The sequence below is a fragment of the Chlamydotis macqueenii genome, chromosome 2 (assembly GCF_036417535.1).
Source record: "Chlamydotis macqueenii isolate bChlMac1 chromosome 2, bChlMac1.mat, whole genome shotgun sequence".
Taxonomy (NCBI): Eukaryota; Metazoa; Chordata; class Aves; order Otidiformes; family Otididae; genus Chlamydotis; species Chlamydotis macqueenii.
Window position 1 is genome coordinate 54,251,817 of NC_141557.1, and position 20,506 is coordinate 54,272,322.

The 20,506-nt window shown below is 43.0% G+C and overlaps 1 protein-coding gene across 3 annotated transcripts in view; it reads right to left on the minus strand.

Moving 5' to 3' along the window:
- Positions 1 to 14,090: 14,090 nt before the first annotated feature.
- The window catches only part of AMPH (amphiphysin), a 135,169-nt gene continuing 128,753 nt past the window's right edge, over positions 14,091 to 20,506 (minus strand). For all 3 annotated transcript variants that reach the window (XM_086741697.1, XM_086741696.1, XM_086741695.1), the window contains 3 exons: positions 19,855 to 20,121; positions 17,958 to 18,059; positions 14,091 to 15,273 (listed from right to left, as the gene is read on the minus strand). In XM_086741697.1, the coding sequence (XP_086597823.1) occupies positions 15,166 to 15,273; positions 17,958 to 18,059; positions 19,855 to 20,121 (477 nt within the window). In that variant the 3' untranslated portion in view covers positions 14,091 to 15,165. The remainder of the gene's footprint in view (positions 15,274 to 17,957; positions 18,060 to 19,854; positions 20,122 to 20,506) is intronic.

Sequence of the window (20,506 nt, forward strand, 5' to 3'; positions counted from 1 at the left end):
ACAGTGAAAATCCCATTACCGGTACAAAGTGTGGGAAAAGTACCTTCTAGAAGTGCAACTTTAACATCAAAACATCTGTTTATCGTTTCGTGGTGTAGCACTTGGCATCCATAGCTGTTACATCTTTAAACAGCATTTTGTTGGTTTCCTGTCTTAATGATGAAATAGTCAGAAATGAAGGCCTATTGCAACTGGAAGTGATGCTTGTGGCTTTCTGAGTGAGGTAAAAAAAAAAATTATGTGAGTTTATTTTGTAAAAGTACAAAAAGCTGCAAGAACAACAACAGTGCTGCATTTGCCCAGGTGGACAACAAACTTAACATGAGCTGGCAATGTGCACTTGCAGCCCAGAAAGCCAACCACATCCTGGGCTGCATCAGAAGAAGCGTGGCCAGCAGGTTGAGGGAGTTGATTCTGCCCCTCTATTCTGCTCTGGTGAGACCCCACCTGGAGTATTGTGTCCAGCTCTGGAGCTCCCAACATAAAGACATGGACCTGTTGGAGCGGGTCTAGAGGAGGGCCACAAAGATGATCAGAGGGCTGGAGCACCTCTCCTGTGAGGACAGGCTGAGAGCTGTGGCTGTTCAGCCTGGAGAAGAGAAGGCTCCAGGGAGACCTAATAGCGGTCTTCCGGTACTTAAAGGGGGCCTGCAGGAAAGACAGGGAGAAACTCTTTAGCAAAGCCTGTTGTGATAGGACAAGGGTTAATGGTTTTAAAATAGAAGGAGGTAGATTCAGACTGGACATAAGGAAAAAACTTTTCACAATGAGTGTGGTAGAACACTGGAACAGGTTGTCCAGAGAGGTGGTAGATGCCCCACCCCTGGAAACATTCAAGGCCAGGTTGGACAGGGCTCTGAGCAACCTGATCTAGTTGAATATGTCCCTGCTTCTTGCATGAGGACTGAACTAGATGACCCTTAGAGGTCCCTTGCAACCAAAACTACTCTATGATTCTATGACTTGCACATCATTGATCCTGGAGACATACATGTCAAGTTTCTTTCCTTGACCACTCACTGCATCTGAGGTGGAAGAAGCAACAGAGTCTGGAAAAAGAAGATGGACCGCTCCAACACAGATCGTGGTCTAGCATCTTAACCTAGACAAACATAGGGTAAACCTGGAAATTGACTTCTTTGCAATTCAGCGTCTGAAAAATACACATCCTCTGACTCAAATAATGATTTTTTTTTTCTCTTAAATCTTTGCTTTATAAAACCAGTGTGCAATAAAGTACTGAATGCTTTGTTCAGAAAACCTAAATCTATATACCTCTGAGCAACCTCAGAAGCACTGGCTTTCTCTGTCTCTTGTTAGCAGTAGTTAAAAATAATTTTCAGACAAGGACCCCTTTCTTGTGAAGCACCTCAAGTGCTTTGCATTCTTTAGCTGTTGCAGAAGAAAAAAAGGTAAATCTTTTCTTCTGTGACCTAGAAGTGACCTCAATGTTAGTAGCCCTTGCTGGTACAGCAAATTCAGGCTGTCAATCAAGCCAATGTCCTGGTCTTGAGGTAAGCCAGACTGTAGCCCATCATTTCCTCTTGGAGATGATAGCAACTCCATTCTGGGAACTGCTAAAACTAGATTATAATAGAAACAATGTAAGAAATAGTCCAACATGGAGAACAAGATGGACTGCAGGATTTCACAGGTTTCTTAAGATTTCACTTCTAGTTCTAGAAACCTGTGATGGTTTAGCCCGAATCACCACACAGTTTCTCGCTCACCCTCCCCCTCCCCAGGGGGATGGGGGAGAGAATTGGGAAGGAAGGAGAACTCATGGGTTGAGATGAAGACAATTTACTAAAATAACAAGGGAAAACTACAATAATAACAGAATATAAGGGTATTAAAAATATACAAAGTGAATAATATGTGTTTTCTCACCACCCGATGTCCCAATGACCGATACAGCCCGTCCCGAGCAGCGATCACGGAAACAAAACCGAGCAGCAAGCAAAGGAGCAAAAGGGAGCCAGCAAGGTAGAGGGAACGATGCCAGCAAGACGAGCAGGAAAGATGGATGCCAGGAAGGCAGATACCCACCCTCTCCTGCCCCCACTTACATACTGACCATGACATTTATGGCATGGAATACTCTCTTTGGCCAGTTTGGATCAATTATTCTGTCTGTCTTTCTCCCAGCTTCCTGCATCTGCAAATTAGCGAGACTTGGAAAGCAGGACGGTGTCCTTGGTCTCATTCACAACAACTGGTGTCATCAGGGTGTTTATCAACATTCTTCACACACGAAATCCAAAACATACCAGCTACTGAGAGGAAAAATTAACTCCATCCCTGCCAAAACCTTTGATAGGATTTCATAAAGACTGCTAAGGGTGTATGTTTAAGTAACATATTTCTGTAAAGATCTCCTGTTTGTACTCTACTCTTATCTGATAAATAAACCATAGCTCAGCAGCACCTCCCAGTGGTGTACCTCACATCACTCACCAGCCCAGGAAGGAGGAGCCAGCTACCTAGGAAGGAAGGAGAAGATGCTCAGCATTGTACAAAGTAGGATACATCTCATTGACTCTCTCAAAGACTGCCCTTACACTGAATTCCTCTGGAGTAGCAAGAGGCAGTTGCAGCTGACAGTGCTACGTGGCTCCCAGGATGGTCCCTTGGAAATCACAGACGCTATGCAGTCCCTTCAGTCTCCTAGCCAGGTCTTCAGCTGAAGATAATTTGAGAAGGACTCAGAGGTGGAGGTGGTTTTCTCCCATAAGGATTTCCCAACATTTTCTATGCCCTTCCCTCATTTACATTTGGAAAGCATTCTGCTTCTTCCATCCCTCTGGGATTTTGCATCCATGAAGTTCCTTACCTGGGGTAAAACTTGAAAACTGCCACTAGTCATTTATGATAGCACTTCTCCCTTCCTTGTTCTCTCCATCTCGGATACCCTATGTTTCCTATCAAGCACTTCCTGGCATTTTTATCTGCTTTTCTAGACAAATAAGCTGGCTCATGGCATTGAGGGGGACGTTTCCTCTGCAAACACATCACTACTGTAGTAAATGGCAGAAGTTTAAGGGAATGGCTATGGGTGCAGTCCCACATGGGGCAGTGGTACCACCTGCTGACTTGGTTGTCCAGCTCATGCATCAGCAGCGTGCAAGTGTCTCTGCTTGTTTAGATCTTTTGCGGGGAAGCTCGTGTCACAGTTTATATCAGACCCAGAAAGGGTGATACAGACCGGTCTCTCTGAGTGGAGAGTGGGTCCCATGTGACATTTGGTAGCAGTGGATGTAGGTGAACTCCAGTTACTTTGCATGTAAATTTGACAGAGTCCTCTGAGAGTGGCTGGGCTGTGATGGAGACTGGCTCCTGGTCCAGGTAGAGGGCCCAGAGCACACCTGGAGGGAGAAGATGCAGCAGGAATGAGGCTGCAGCAAGAAATCCTCATCCTTGGGGCCACAGCTGTATCCTCAAACCACAGGCACCCCATCCGTGACGAAGGGAGACTGAGCTTTACTCCCCACTTCTGCTGGCAAAGGCATATAGTGCTGCACAGTGTGAGGAGAGGGAGAAATGCAAAACCTTATCTCCAGTGTGTGGGCTGTATTGCACACATTTGTCAGCCATCACACAGGGGAATGAAGGCATTTGTCCACAAGTTATCTGCAAAGTGTATTTTGAACTTGGGACCTGGGTAACAGGACATTGCAGATACTAAACTGCGTAATTAAGCATGGGGACAAATGGAAGTGTGACATAAAACCAAGAAGAAATACTTTCTGACATCATTAAGAGTAACTAATACATACAGCTAACTTACAAGGCAAGAGGCGAGTTTGGAGCGTTTTCAAGAAGTCCATAATTTTTTCTAGTTCTGCCACAGCTCCTCAGAAAAGGAAGTTTAGAAACTCTGGGATAGTCCAACACTGAGAGAGACAAAGAAATTCAGAAATATATATAGTGATACCTTGCCCCTCCAAAAAAAAGTAGATGAATTGGTGAAGAGACAAGTGATTTTTTTTTTTACAGTCTTGGCTTAATTTCCTGTTAAAAAAGAGGCAGAGATGAGTGTGTTGATGTGAAATCTTGGTGATGATATTGGCAAGTGCTGCCTGTGCCTGCAAGCCTCTAACCAGACCAGGTCACCATGCTGTTGTCCTGCCCGGCAGGCACCAATATCTGACTCTGTTCTGCCCCTCTGTGCCAAGGTATGGCTGATACTGAGACCCCTCATGACTCTCCTCAATAATCACAGACAAATGACCAAGGGACAGGTTTTTGAGACCTAGGGAGCACCCATGCAAGTCTCATCGGGCAGAGATGCTCTCCTGGTACCCAGCCCCCAAACCTCCCCAAGCCAAAGCCGGCTACACTCATATGTGTACGAGCACCGCCCTCCTCCCTTTCCTCCAGCCTTTGCTCATTGTGCTGCCCGAGCTTGTGAGCGCTCACACATACAGACAGCTAGCCTGGGTGTTTTCTAAGGTACTCAACACACTTGCAGGTCAGTCTGAAATCAAGTGTGACAACATAACAGTGATAAGCCATTCAGCGTAGCAGGGCTTGATTAGGAGAACATAAATAAAAGTACGAACAATGCCCTTATACCTTGTAAGAAATGTTTTGTGGCCAAGATCATCTCTTTTTCCACAAAACTGTTTCACCTTTTCCTCCTTCACATCATGGGCATGGAGGACATAGCTCCTGATGGCTAATATTCCACCCGTCTTACCATATAAAGTACAGCACATTAAGTAAGTAGGGCCTCCCCCCACTCCAATAAAACCCCCACACCATCCATTGTCTGGGACATCGACCAATGAAGATACAGGTGGTGTTTTACTGTGCGGCTTAGTTTTCCGTAAAAAAAATGAGAGGTGGGATGGAGGGGGGAGTCACATTCACTGTGTAACTGTGGTCCCACCATTGCATACGTTGTGTAGGGATGGTTCTCCAGGCATCTCCCTCCTCCTGAGGAATAGCTTCATTTCTGCTGGTACAGGCATGTTTGTGAGCAGCCTGGTGAAAGGGCACTGCCAGAGCCTGACCACAGCCCCCTCTCCCTCTCTGCCTGATCTCTGGCCAGCTGCAAAAGCTCAGGCTGCAAAAGCGGTGGAGAATACCCATCCCTGCAGTGAGATCAGCCAGGTACCTAAATGCTCCATGCTACCCGTGTATTTTGGTGCCCCTGTGGAGCCTGAGGAATTTGCCCATGGAGGCCCACGGAGGAGCAGAGATCCACCTGCAGCCCATGGAGGACCCCATGCTGGGGCAGGTGGATGCCTGAAGGAGGCTGTGGCCTGTGGAGGGTCTGCACTGGGGCAGTTGTTCCTGAGGGACTGCACCCTGTGGAAAAAATGAGCCATGCCAGAGCAGTTCACGAAGGACTGTAGCCCGTGGGAGGGACCCCACACTGGAGCAGCGGATGAATGTGAGGAGTTCTTTCCCTGAGGAGGAATGACTAGTGTAAAACAATAGGTGATGAACTGGCCTTAACTCCTATGTCCCCCTGTGCCACTCGGGATGGCAGGGAGCGGGGAAGGAGGTAAAGATATTTAAAATGAAGTTAAGCCCAGAAAGAGCCAGGGGTGGGGGGAAGTTGTTTTGTTCTTTCTTATTATCCTGTTTTGGTTTTATTAATAATAAATTGAAGTAGTTTTAAGAAAATCTCTCTGTCCTTATCTCAGACCTTGAGCCTTTTTTGTAATATTACCTCTCCCCTGTTCCCTCCGAGGGTGGGGGGAGTGAGAGAGACTGCATAGCTTGGTTCTGAGCAGGGCTAAACTACAAGAGCAGCCTTCAAGCATTCAAACTGGGTGAAAGGAAATAATCAATTTGGAAATCTGTTGTGCTAATGAGAAACCACTACAACATTCCTCAAGGTGTTACACCCTGCATCTACCTCCAGAGTCCTTGCATGTGGTGGACTTAAAGCAACTGACTAAACCATTCAGTATTTCTACAGGGCATGCAAGTTTGCTCAAAATGAGGTCATTTCTGTAAGAGTAAAATCTTTGAGCAGCTGAAGTATTGTTATGTAAAACAGATGTGGTTGTTCATCTGTGCATTCATGATGTGAACATAATTAGATTAAAACTTCAAACTCATTCCTTTTTTCCTTACTAGGAAGAGTTTGAACTCTGTCAAGAAATGCACTGTGTTACAAACCACTAAACCTGCTAAGCCTTACCGAGACTGTTTTATCCCTGGAAACCAAGTTACAGAGAGTGTCCTCTCCTGTGCTGATATAACTTGCTGCCTGTTATCTACCAATGTTCCTAGGGTTGATGCAGAGCAAAGAGGAATGATGCCAGGCCACACCTAGGAGCCTGACACCCTCAAGGAGAGCCAGAACCCTCTGCAGCTAAGAGGAACCTCTTGTGTTGCAGACAATACTACGGAATTGCAACTGGATTGGAGCCAGGCTTGCATTTCAATAGCTTCCTGCTCTACATATCTCAGTGTGTAAATGTTTCTGGGTGAGAAATAGGCTGTGACCTTCTTGGGAGGGATACTGGTGTCCTGGGCAGGGCCTGGATTTGAGGAGAGGTAGAGTGGTGGCCTATTGCCCAGGGCTTGGTGCCAGTGGACATAGCTGGAGCTTGAACCATCAGCCCCTTGGCTGATGCTGCTCTGCTGTGGCTGCTGGCCAATAAAAGCCAGACGCTGATTCACAAGGAGGGCCCACAGCACTTCTGGAGGCAAACAGGAGAGAGACCAGTGGTGAGGAGATGCTGGCTGGAAATCTGTTTTTAGCCTCCCATCCTCCTACCAGTCTCAGCACCACAGCTTTCCCCGGCCTGGAGAGGCCAGCATGGCTGTTGGGACAGCAGTGGTGATCCCTCCCTCTGGCCTCAGCATGGAGGCTGAGAGCTGGAAGGGAGAGGGAGGGACGTGGCCCCAGGGCTGCCACAGTGCAGCGAAGGGTGATGATGGGCTTTGCTGAGCAGGAGAAAACGTGCAGGTGGCCAAAGAAGCATTGCTTTAGGAACTGGCCCTTGTGAGGTTGTAGTGGTTGTTTTTTTTTTTTTTTTTTTGCTTGGTTGTTTGTTTGTTTGTTTTTGCGGGGGGGGGGGGGGGGGTGTCCCTGACGGCTTCAATGTCTGCCCTTGCTCTTTTTTTTTTCCTTCATATAAAATGCACAGCAATGCAGGCCTCAAGTAGCTTAGTATATTTAAATAATCTTGGGACTTTTTGCAGACATATGGCGTGTTACACAGATCCTGAAGGATAATTTGGTGCCTCACTCATTATAATCACAGTTAGAGCCTGAGTGTGCCTGGGCATTTAACATTCACTAATATTTGTATGTCCTTCACCTTCATCTAGTTATTTTGGTTACCCGTATTCACTTCAGTTTTGGTTGGATATTGCACATTTTCTTAATTTCTTCTCCTCTATTCCTATATGCTGCTATTGAATTTAATCTCATGGATAGCTGCAGTGACCTCCTCTCTGAGGGCATATTGTTTTGTTACAGGGATGTCGCAATATTTATCATTTATTTCTCCAGCTTGAAATGATACTCCTGCTCAATCTCTACTTTGGTTCCTGTGGCTAGTCTAACGGCCAGGTCTGAGGGGAAGGAGATCTGGTGGAAGATGCCCCACAAACCATCCCTGGCAGATAAAGTTTGGAGACTGAAAGAGACTTGTGGCTTGGTGCCTGCTCCCCCATGGCACAGGAGCAGCACTCGCTGCCTTCCTTCTCCTGCTTGAATCCTAGCAGAACACAGGTGTCTCCTTGTGCAGAGACTGAGGTTTTTTGTTTTTTTTTTTTTTCTCTGTGGGGATGGCTGTTCCATCAGTGAGGTCAGAGCCTGAGAGATAGATGTGGAGCTGCTTCTCTGGGGCCTTCCCTTGGAAGACTCAGTCCTGATGGATGTAGGTTGCCTCTGACCTGGCCACCATGTTGCAACTGTTGCCTTCAGTATTGTTCTCCTTCTGTGCCTGGTTTATAACAGGGTCCTGCTGCAGGCTAATGGTCTACAGCACATCTGGAAAGTGAAAAGCAAGCAGCGATGAGGAGGCCATAGTTAGAAATATGTCCCTACCTGGGGCAGCAGTGTCCACCCCTGGGCTGGTTCTGTGCAGCTGGGGTTCACAGGAGGTGAATCTTTCTCTGGGGCAATGCACATCACTGGTACAGAGAAGTCTCACATGGACACCTTACACTCACTGAGGAGTACCTAGCCATGCTGCAGCCTTGCTGAGGCAGTGCACAAGCTTGCTGTGCATCCGTACTTCTCTGACCACTTGTGGACTGAAATCTTCTCTTCCATTTCCTAGTTTCTGCACAGTAGAGCAATTTTTGCTTTCTGTAATTTAATGTTAGCTTGCAGGGCATCAGACATATGCCCTTATATAAACAAAGACTGAGACATTTAAGAAAATGGGAAGAAATATATACTTACAGGGAAAGAGACAAGGTGAGGAGGCTTCCAGTGCTTCCATGCCCTGCTGCTACTCCTCAAGGGCCAGCAGCATTGTGCACTGCCAGGCAAGGAGTACTCCAGGGCTGAAAGAGCAAGATGAGAAAAAAGTCCTAAACCTTCTGATAAGAAAATAAGGAGGCTCACCAGCTGCTGTTGTTTCAAGCCAATTGGAAAATTTCAGGCTTTGACAGCAAAATAAAGGGGATAGGGGCACACGCCAGGGCTGAGAGGGGATGCGTGGACATGTCATCATGGTGCAAAAGCCTGTGAAGGTGGGGAGTGCCTCTTTCCACTGAAAGGGAGCTCTACAAAGTCTTTAGTATTTGAGAGGGAGGAAAACACCCTTGACAAAATGTCAGATTTGTTCCCATTTGGTAAATTGGAAGAGTGAAACAGTTTTCAAAGCATAAAGAGCGTGCATTGTGTTTCCTTGAAAGGCAGACAAGCAGCATGCAAAGAGACCACTGTGTTCAATTCACTTCTGTCCCCAACACTGCACTAATGGACTTCTGCATTGCCTCCTACTGACATCCATTCCCAGCTTTAACTCATCTACATCTTGGAGAGGAAACCTGATGAGAACCATGTGTGGGCTCTTTCTTATTCCAGAAAAAAAGCTGGGGTGGGGGGAGCCATCATGAGATAGGCAGTGCTATTTGGCCAGAGACCCTGCTTCTATCGGATCTATCTAGAAACCCTCACCTCACATTTCCTGGCAGTACATTTTTTTTCCTCCCCGAGACCTCTCAGAAAAGGGTAAAAACAAAGTGTGGGAATACTATGGATTTGTATGCTATTTCACAGACTTAAATTGAGCAGGCAGTATAGGAAAATGGTAGAATATTTTACTTACTGGTGTTATCCGTACAAGTCTCCTCTCACCTCCTTTACTGTTTCGAGAACTACATTTTTTTTAGGGGGGAGGTGGTTTGGTGTAGTATTTTTGTAGCCTCAAGAGCCAGTGTCAGGCAATCGAAGACTGACTGGCTTGTTGGTTTTGAGCACTGCATCATTAAAAGACTGCAAGCATTCATTTACCAGTGCTGTTTGGGCTAAAAGTCAAATACTGCAGCACTAATACCTAAGAACTACAAGTTGAGCAGGGTTTTCAATCCAGTGGTAGCAGGACAAACCATGGGTAGGTTGAACAGAGACATGTAAGAAAATTATGAGGAAAACTGGCTTTACAAGGTCAAAGTAGTGTCAAGGTCAAAGAAGCAAGAAAATGAAGACTACTTTAAAACATTTTATCCTTGTGAAATTACTATTTCTTTAAACACAAGTAGACTATAAAATTATTTTAAGCAGAGGTAGCATGTAAAATTACTTTTTCCTCTTAAACCAACATTGCCTCTTCGAATAGAATCAGCTGAGTGACTTGTTACTTGGTGTAGATTTACCAGTTTGATATACAGCATGAGTTTTAATATGTATGAGAGGCAAGGATACCTTGCTGTAATGACTTATGGTGCAGCTTGATAATGCACTTTTCTGATTGTCCACAGGTTGAAGTAGCCAGTTACTCTGTACATAAAATTGGTTTTGCTTCTGTTATTGCGCTGAATTTGCCCCATGTGTCTCCAGGTATAAACCAACTTCAGATAATGCGTGATATTAATGAAACACGCTCATTGCTGAAGAGCGATCCAAATGACAGCTAATTTGGCAAATGCAAATTCTAGCATCTACCGCCCTCTGCTGGGTAAGGAGTAAACCCTTTAGAAGTCCTTTTTGAGCAGCTGCATAGATGCTAGATAACATCCAAAGGCATGGATGGAGGCTAAGAATTCTTGCAATACTCTGAAATTTTAAAGCGAAACAGTAGTGCATTGGTCATTTTTATTTTCATTAGTACTTTTTAGGTGGACAGTAGCGTGATCTATCTTTCTTGGGCTAGAAGATATCCAAAGATCCTCAGCATTTATACAGCCTCTCCTGAAAAACATCTTACAGGTTTAAAATACAGTGTTCTGAATGCCTGCCAATGACTATGGACAATTTCAGCTTTTATTTATACACCCACAAGACCTTGGGAGACACAGCACTGTAGTAGGTATAGGGGGTCTGTCAGATTTTAGCCACCGAGAGAATTTTGTATGACCTACTCATTTGGTGATTTTTGTCTTAAGCTGCACAGCTTATGCCTCAAGATTACATGTTTTTCTCATTCACTGAAACACACAGCCAGATCCTTCCTTCCATTGCAGCTCAATGTGTTTAAATTTAAAAACTTATATAGAGAATTTGGCTTTCTTATGAATAATAACCTGAAATAAATGAAGTATAGGAAGCATGGAGTACATATATCTTCTTTGTAGCAGGTACCTTGGAAATGTAACAATTTAAGTATACAACTACTTACCTTTCCAGTGTGTTGATGTTTTCGGTCCAGTTACACCTGGTACTACAAGCAGTCTGTCTAGGTGAATACAGAGGCACTATTGGTGACCTGGGCTAAGCCTGGCTTGCACCATTGCTCCGAAAAGAATGGAATTCCATAATACACTAAGTCCAATGTAATGTGTTAAACAGAAAAAAAACAAGAAAAGGGGGAAATAATTCTGGGCTAATATAACTCAGGGCGAGAGTACACACACTGGTATGTAATAGCAGTACATACACTTATCTTATACAATTGTCGTGGTTTTGTTAGTGAGGGGGGGCCTAAGGTGGTAGCTTCTGTAGGAAACTGCTAGAAGTCGCTCCCCTTTGTTCAGTGGACTCGGCGGGTCCTAGGGCGGACCTGCTGCTGGCCAAGGCCGAGCCGATTGGTAGCAGAATGTCCCGTGATAACGCCTCTGCGATAACGTATTTAAGAAGGGGAAAACAGAAGAAAAAAAAAAAAAAAAAGAGAGAAGAGAAGATGTGAAGAAGCTGAGTGGGGGCAGAGGCGCAGAGGGGGAGGCGCAAGCCTCATGGGCCTTGCAGGCCTCACCTTCTGGCCTCTCGCCAGGCAGCCGACTGGGCCCGACTCGGTCCAGCCCGGCTGCAAGAAGTGAAAAGGAGATGAGAAGTGAATAAGATGTAAAAAAAGATCCTGAGAGACATCTACCAGCCTGTTGTGAGGAACAGCTGCAGACACCAAGGTCAGTTCAGAAGGAGGGGGAGGAGTAATGTGGCTCCTGGCCAAGATTCCCCTGCAGCCTGTGGTGACGACCATGGTGGAGCAGGTTGTCCTCCTGCAGCCCATGGAGGTCCACGGAGGAGCAGAGATCCACTTGGAGCCCGTGAAGGACCCCGCACCGGGGGAGGTGGATGCCTGAAGGCAGCTGTGGCCCGTGGAGGGCCCGCTGGGACAGCTGTTCTGAAGGGACTGAACTCCGTGGAAGAGATGACCCACGCCGGAGCAGTTCCACAAAGGACTGTGGCCCGTGGGAGGGACCCCACGATGGAGCAGGGGAGGAATGTGAGGAGTTCTTCCCCTGACCATGAAGCAGCGGCGTGAAACAACGTATGATGAACTCACTGCAACCCCCATTCCCTCTTCCCCCCTGTGCCACTCGGGAGGGGAAGGTGGTAGAGATAATGCTAAGCTTGGGAAGAGGGAGGGGTGGGGGGAGGTTATCTTGTTCTGTCTCATTATCCTGCCGTTTGTAGTAATAAATGAATAGTTTTCCCCAAGTCGAGTCTGTTTTGCCCATGACGGTAACTTTAAGGATTTCTCCCTGTCCTTATCTCAAACCTTGAGCAGTTTTTCCTTATATTTTCTCTCCCTGTTTTCTCGGAAGGTGGGGGGAGTGAGAGAGAGACTGCGTAGTCTGGTCCGATCGGGGCTGAACTACGACAACAATTCATCTCAGGAGCTGCTGACATAAAAGTGTCTGAGCAATAAGTCTGTCTAATGAAACTAGAGTAAGAAGAAATCAAATATGAGAAACAATTGTTAAATCAAAATGATAAATACGTTTCTATTCATGATTGCCTTCTGTTAGAAGGGAAAATTAGGAAAAAAAAAAATAATTCTGGCTAACCTATCACTGTCCTTCCTTTAGTATCTATCATCTTAGTATATGAAATTTTGCAAGGAATTTTAAAGTTATAACATTAATAATTTTCCTTGTCCTTTCTGTAAGATATCTATTTGCGGCTCTGGGGTGCATGTGTGAGATACACAGACCTATTTAATGTCAGAATGGTGTGCCATATCCACAGTAACCTGCAGCACTTAAATGACACAGGTGTCACGTGCAGTAGCATGGCTTTTGGGACATTATCAGTACATCTTCTTATTATCAGCAAATAATGACAGTCCTAGCAGTGAGACATGTGATGGTTTTTGAAATTTTTTTTTTTTTTTTTATGCTGAGGTGGAATTAAGAAATGAAGAGTATAGTCAAGCAGTATTTCAGAAGAGCATGTCAGAAGAATCCATGAAAGCTCTTTGCTGTAGATGAGAGCCCTTTTTTATCTATGTCCAGCCCAAAGTGTGCTGTAAACCCCTTACCAGTGGATTTGGCACATGGACCTATACCAAGGACATGAGAAGAATCAAGGCCAAGGGTGTTGACTTTGACTTGGGTACCTCTAGCACCAAGAGGGCATAATAGTAATTGCACATGATCAGGTCTGGGTAAAGAAATGCTTTGGGCTGATCATATCATCCTCTGCTTCCTTAGGGCTATGGCTGACACCTGATTGTAGGCCCCAGTCAAAGAAGTGATGACATGGTGTCCACAGGGAAACTGAGGCTCCATCATCCAGTGCTGGCCTGTTGCAGTGATCTGTAGAGCAGCTATTACTGAAATGCAAATGTTGAGATGTAGTTAAGCAGGAAACTGGCCTGGAGGCGATCAGAGTCTTACCATAAATGAGGTGTATTAGGTTATTATGACCACCTCAAAGTGGTGCACTGGAGTCTGGAATTTATTGTAAAACATCAAAACCAAAAGTTTCTTTCCCTGGTGAGATTCTTGGCCCTGGATTACTACTCACCACCAAACCCATTAAAAGAATGAGGAGAAAACCAAAGAGCTTCCCCGCAACCTCCTTAAATTCTGATTGTTCATTGTGACATTTGAAAGCCAAAACTCCGGCTATGACAGTTGAGCCATTCAGCTTCTTCAGAAAACACAGCTATCATTAGACTTCCTTTTGAAAGCTACTCTATTCTGAAAAACAAAGAGAACTCAACTTTCCTCCTCTTTTAGAGCAACAAAAAAATAATCTGTTTCTTACTGAAATCTGACAAATTAGAAACAGAGTGCAAGCAGCTACTGTTTGCACACAAAACGGTCCCCCAACCAAAATATCATGAAAAATAACTGAATTCCTAGGAAGATATAGATGTTCCTAAATATTTGCAGCTTCCATGCATCAGCAAACACCACAAAGCAGATTCATGGAGAACCTTCTTTCCACACAAAATAAACGGACAAGCAAAAAATTACTAAGTGGTAGCAATCTTCAGTTCAGTGATGGTCAAGCACAGACAAGCTCTTTTGGTGCTTGTGGACAGATATTAGCTGGTGGTCAGAGTCTGGAACAGGAGGACCAGCTAGGAGAAGTGCTGAGCTTCAGACTTTTTGGAGCTCGGGCCATGACTAGGGTTGGGAGCAAGAACTTAGTGCACCTCTTACGCTGTGTTTCTTTGGAAAAAGAGGTATTAAATTAAGATTTGATCCTCTAATACAACACAGACTATACAAACTTCAGTGTTACAGAACTTCGGAAGTATCACAGATGAAACAACTTATCTGGATCAAAGGTTTATTTTTAATGACACAGCACTGGAAAACATAAGTTACAGATTATTTTTTTGATACAGGATACATCATATATCTTATTTTAAAAGGATCTGTGAAGGTACGCTGCATAAATACATATAGTGAAAATATATTGTGTTTATTTCTTCTCAGAGATTAGTTCTGTTTTTCTTTTTTAATTTATTCAGCCAATTAAATAAAAAAGTATAGATTAGCGTCATAACAGCTTCCCCTCTGGATTATCTCATTGTAACTACTGCAGCTGGAAGGGGAGGCCGAGCCATGCCTTCTCAAAGGTTTAGCAGCATTGAACATGATGTTATTCATCATCTCAGAAGGAAAATTTCACATTACAAACACAAATACTGTATCATGTTTTGGCAATGGAGCAGCTAGTTTTGTTCTGGAACAAAACAATTTCCTGTAATGCCAGACAGTGAAAGAGCAATGCATGTACCGATGATACTACACAGTCAAAGAACTATGATGAAGTTGTGAAAATGCATATATATCCATATGCACTTATATATACACATATAAGTTATTTTGTGTGTATATATATATTATGCATGTCCAAAAATAACATTGAAAACCGTTGCAGCAGTCAATTATTTTTTTTAAACACATGAAACTTATAATAGTTTGACCTCATTACTACAGGATAACTAATTAAATCTTCTGCAGTGCAACTCAATACAATACACTTAGTGCAAAGAAGTTAAGGTTTTGGTATTGAGGAGGCTAATTTCAGATTTCATGGGAAAGGACCAAATACAGGATCACCATAGCTCTGACAAAGCACAAACAAACCTGTTGCCACATACGTGTGAACGAATAAGGACATTTCTTTATTTTATTTTTTTTTTCAGGTACTGCTTCAGAAATCTCTAGCTTAACTGTTTGCATTCATGCTCATTTTGATATGTTTCAACAAGCTTTGTCTGGCACCAGTCTGTAAACCATTAACAGCTTAAACTACAAAAAGGTGGGCTCCTGTGTTTCAAAGAGGTTAAAAACCTACTGACTGAGCTTCATACCACGTTCATCTGCTTGAGCGGAGAACTATTCCAGATGGCGTGTGAAGTTCTCTGGGAAAAGTCCTTTGTAACTATTTGCATCTCTGTACTGAAGCCACTCTGATTCCTTAATGCCTGTCAACCAGCCAGCCTCCTGCGAAGAAAAAGACAGAGCCTCTTAAACGTCAAGTCTCTCCCCTTCCTTGCTGTGAGCTTCAGATCTGAAGACATTTCAGAGTCACATGGCTAAATGTTTTGGTGCTTTGGCTAAAAAGCAGGCTCTGAATTTGCACAGACAGTTTTCTTTGTTCTGCCAGACCACAGTTTTGTGAGACTGAGTATATTGTATGCCATGGGCATATTGTATGGCCTTTAGCCTGTCTAACCCCTGGCTGAACTCAAAATTGGATAATCAGTCTTCCAAGTCATCCAGTATTACACCAGATCTGCATTTGTGCAAATCTCTGTTGAAACTTTTTGAAAGGTCTCACGATAATATTGGTTAACTTGTGCAGTAAATGCATACCAGTGGGCCAGAAACATTAGACAAAACCATAGATGGGGGGAGAGGGAGGGGAATAGTTTTCAATCTGAATTTTTTTCCTGAGAGTTCTTTTTGCTCATTCAAATACCAGTTCTTGCATCCTGTGGAGTTACTATCTCTAGAAACTCAAATTTAGTTGATATTCAACTATTTTACCAAAAATTCCTGGAAACCTAAGCCAGAATTTTACATGCAAAACTGCAAACCAAATCTGCAGCCCAAGCAGTCAAAAGAGAGGTTTCTTATTGGAAAGTGCTGGGATCTCTTAAGTGTTATCAGTTCCACCTGGAATAAAATCAATTTGTGAATGATCAACAACTCATTTCACTCACTCTATGCTTTATTCCTTTCAAGAGGAGCCAGAGCAAAGTCAATTTCTAATGCACAAGGAGACAGAGCAATTTGGACAGACCTCCACATACAACACCATGTCACGACTGTCCAGTGGCTGCATGTGGTGGTGGTATACTGGTTCTCTACTCCAGAATAAGCATCATTAAAGCAGATACAGCTTATGTATGACATTAACTGGGTACATGTAACTGGAGAGACGTTTTTGAAGCATGTAGAATGTCTGAGAGAAAGGAGAGAGGAACTATAGCTTTCTCACACAGGCAGAGCAGATTGTATGAAGGAATTAACAGCTTTAGTGGATAATAACTTCCACTCAAGACTAATGGAAAAATTGAAGCTCTTGGGTAGGACTGGTTCACTTTGAAAGGGGAACACAGGCTGATGTTACCAGCTATATTAGAATTTATGGTTTTAGATAGGTCAATTTTGAAGAATAAAGAATAACAAAGACAAAAAGACTATATATAAATCAACAAAGTACCTGGCAAAAGACAAAAAGATTAAGCTTTATGGTGATGTTAAACACAAAGAGCAAATGTGTACTGAGTAATAAAGCTATGACCAGAATGGTTTCAGAAACATGAATACATAAAGGTTTATTTTCTCCATCATTGCACACAATTTACTCCAATTAATGCTAATGGGATTTCGATGCACACCACAACAGAAGAATATACTTCATGGATTCACCAAGTGAAAATTAAGCATATTTAATAGATAACATCCTAATAAAACCAGACTGAAGACAAAGAACAGATTTTACTATCCTTACAGTAGTGTGCTATTCTGCAAATTATAATGAAATCAGCTGAACTGCCCATGAGGTAAGATGCAGTGTGAGTAAGGATAACAGAGTCTATCCCTATAAAAAGAACAAAGTGCCCTGCTGAAAGAAAAAACTTCTATTCTGAAAACAAACAAACAAACAAACACACACACACACAAAAACCCAAACAATTATTTTTCTTATGTGTTGAAAGAATGCTCATCTGAGATCATGAACACTGGTTATTACCTACCTTTGGACAGCATCAGCCATCAAAACAATTTCAGATATAATTCCTAGAACTCATATGTGCTTAGGGGGTTAGTATTTAAACCTGTTTTAAGAAATGTTCTTTGTTCAGAGCAGCACTCTTAGCTACCTCACTAGGCAGGACCCAGTCCCCCACCTCCCAGCCCCCAAATCAACAGGAGATTTTTCACCAACACTTCTGACACTAGCAAATGTTCACGAAGTGGCTGGTGCTAACAGTGTACAGTACGGTCTTCTCTTTTAAAGCACTGGTCAAAAAACAATTCACTTTATTGAAATTCAATTTAACACATTGAATGAAATTGTTTAAAAATTCACCCCAAACACATTGTTAAAACAAAGCAAACAAATGAACCTAAACTCTTGTTTAACTCAACTTCATGCTTCTAGATGTCAGAGTTAGCTTTAGAGGCACGCAGCACACATAGCAACACCTCCATACATCCGACAGCACGATTTGTGTGCAGTCTCAGCGCCCTCTGTGGGTGAATTTTTATTATTTCTGCAAATCCACATGTAGAAACTCTGAACATTTAGGGATCATGTAATCAGTTCTGTTGCAATGTTAAGACAAAATTATATATAGCAACAATGCACAGCTTGTAAGTCATCTTCCATATTGTCTGTTCATGTATGCCTGTATAAAATCCAGTACAAAACAGCATCAAAAAGCCCCAGAAAATACGCTGAGGTTGGATGCTGGTAGTAGCATATATCTGGGACTTCAGTTGTAGCCAGCTGTGCCATTTAGTTTCAAATGAAACCAAGTACAAAGACAGAATTAAAATCTTCATGTTTTCTAACAGTAACGACATTTTGAATACACATTCCCATTAACTATAATCAGTGAGAAAAAGGTTGAGACAAAGAAAAATGTCAACAAAAGAAAGAACCATGTTTTTACCTGATCAGCTGTGGTCTCAGAAGGAATTACTAGTACAATATCTCCTCGTTTTAAATTAAGCTCATCACTGTTAGCTGCCTCGAAATCATGTAGAACTTCAACCTGAAGAAAGTAACACCAAACATGTAGACATGATCTAAATGGAGATATTTTCTCAACAAAATTCTCTGTTAAATCTTTATTGAAAAAAAAAAAGTGCCTTCTTTATGCAAACCTGAGGCTATAGGTAGGTATATTCAAATTGTTAATGTTGACACTGATTCGTGTCAAAGTTTTCTGTTCACATCCTTGGAAGCAGGAACAGCTTAATTAAATCTTCCTGAGACTACCGAAGGAAACCTGAGATCCTTTCCCAAAGTCACAGGATCTCAGCGACAGATGATGCTGTGATACCCCACAAGTCCTGCCTCTCAGACAGGTCCTGCCACCCTTATTCCTCTGTGTAAGGAACTTGCTTTCATTCCCCACTATCATTACTAGATCTGACTGAGCAGTGGCAAGATTTTGTAAATAATATTGGGAAAGACTCCCAGAAACTGATATTTCAGCCTCTCTCTCATTCTCTTGTTGTAGCCACTGGATATTATTCTTGCTGTAAACATCCATGGAAATTTGAGTGGGATGGACAGCACTTATATCAACAGGTGATCAAAGGAGGCGAATAATGGGAATTCTACTTAACATTTGCCTTGGAAAGAGCTCCCATTTAGTGGCAGATTGGCATGCCAAAAATATCTGTCTTTCAAAGGGGTGATTATTAGAACATTGGCAGGATCAGTATGTCATTGTGAATACACTATTTTAACTAAATGGTTCTACGTCCTTAAGAGATACGCTAGTCTAATTTTCCCAAAGCACAGCCAGTTTCATGGTATCTCTGCAATAATGAAAGAAAAAGACATCAAGAACCAGATGGCAGGGATATATTCTGCTTCTCCTTATTTACGTCTGACCCAAGAGAGTGTGATGAAAAACAAAAGATTAACTATGTCAGCATGTCTGAGTCACTGTTGCACAATACTGTTCACCCTCACCTTAGTGTTATTCTCAAAAGTTTGCTGAAAATATTGAGCCATGAGAACAGACCAAGAGGAATGTCATACTTATGGAGTGCTATGGGACTAATTAGTCTGAACTACGCAAATTATAACAGGAAGCATGTAAAGTTCATCCATCCTCAAGGACCTTTTCTGCTGCTCAGTGACTCTGACGTGAGAATAATTATCAAAGAACCTTGTGAACTAGGAAACCCTATGGGTCTTTCCAGCCAAGGAGAGAATTTCTCTTACGCCTCATTAAACTTTTCTGTTTGATTACCCTAACAGTTTATAACTATAATATTACTGAAGTCACAGAATGACATTTTAGCTTCATTACCGGGAATTGTATAAGTCCCGTGGTTTCCAATAGAACCAAAACTTCCACTATAGATTTTCAGGCCAGAAAAATGCCACTTTTTAATATTCCTAGAATCATAGAATGATTTGGGTTGGAAGGGACCTTAAAGATCAAATATATTAGTAATAAATCTGATTACTGTTAGCATATATCATACAATATTGCTGACTAATTGTGGCAGTGCAGTTTTACTCAATATATTAATTTTTAGTAGTAATTTGGGGAGATGAAAGGGTTCCTGCATTTCAGTGAGTCTTACAGCTACATAAGGATATGCACAGCAACAACGGTGTGCAGAAAATATACCTTCTCAGACTTCATGTGTAAAGCAACATCACAATATTAAAGTTGTGTTTGTGTGTATTTGTGTGCGCATGTGTCTGGCTGTTAAACTAAGGATCCTTTGGCCTCAAGAAATCATCACATTGCCTGCACAAACAGACACATCCACAGAAGCGAGGGATGAAGGGATGTCTAAAAGAAGAATGAAGAAGCTGACCTTAAAAAGAAAGCCAGGTGGCATCGCAGAAGCTGTGTCTTCTGCTGGAACAGGCTGATCTTGAGAAGGTGCAGCCTGCATTTCTTCAGTGGGTTTCTGCTCACTTCCAACTTGTGAAGTTTCACTGGGAGAAGTGTCAGTGCCCTGAGTGCCCACCTCCGCTGCAGCATCTTTGGACTCGTTCATGACGACTTCGTGTTCTTCTCCCTCCCCCTCATTGTTTGATGCTGGCTCTATTACTACTGAAGGGATGCTGCTGACCTTTTCCTGGGGGGGAAAAAAACCACAACAACCAAACACCAAAAAAGCACCATAAGAGTATTTAGTACTTTATTTCACAATTGTTTGTTCATTGCACAGGGCAAATACGGGAATGGGGATTTCTTTCTTCTCCACAGTGGATTCTCACATTAAGACAGAAAACAGTACTTGTGCAAGAATGTAAAGGCGCAATCCCTTCCCTGTTTTCACTGTTCCTCTAAGTCTACTTTCTCTATTACCACAAATTTTTGCAGTAAATAATAAAAATGCTCTGCAGGGAGTTTGGGTTTCATTTTCAGTGTGCATGGAAATTAACAGACCTTTCTCCTCCACTCTGCTCTTAACTTTGGGTGGGTTTGGGTAAAGCCAGAAGTTCCAGGAGTCACTGTCC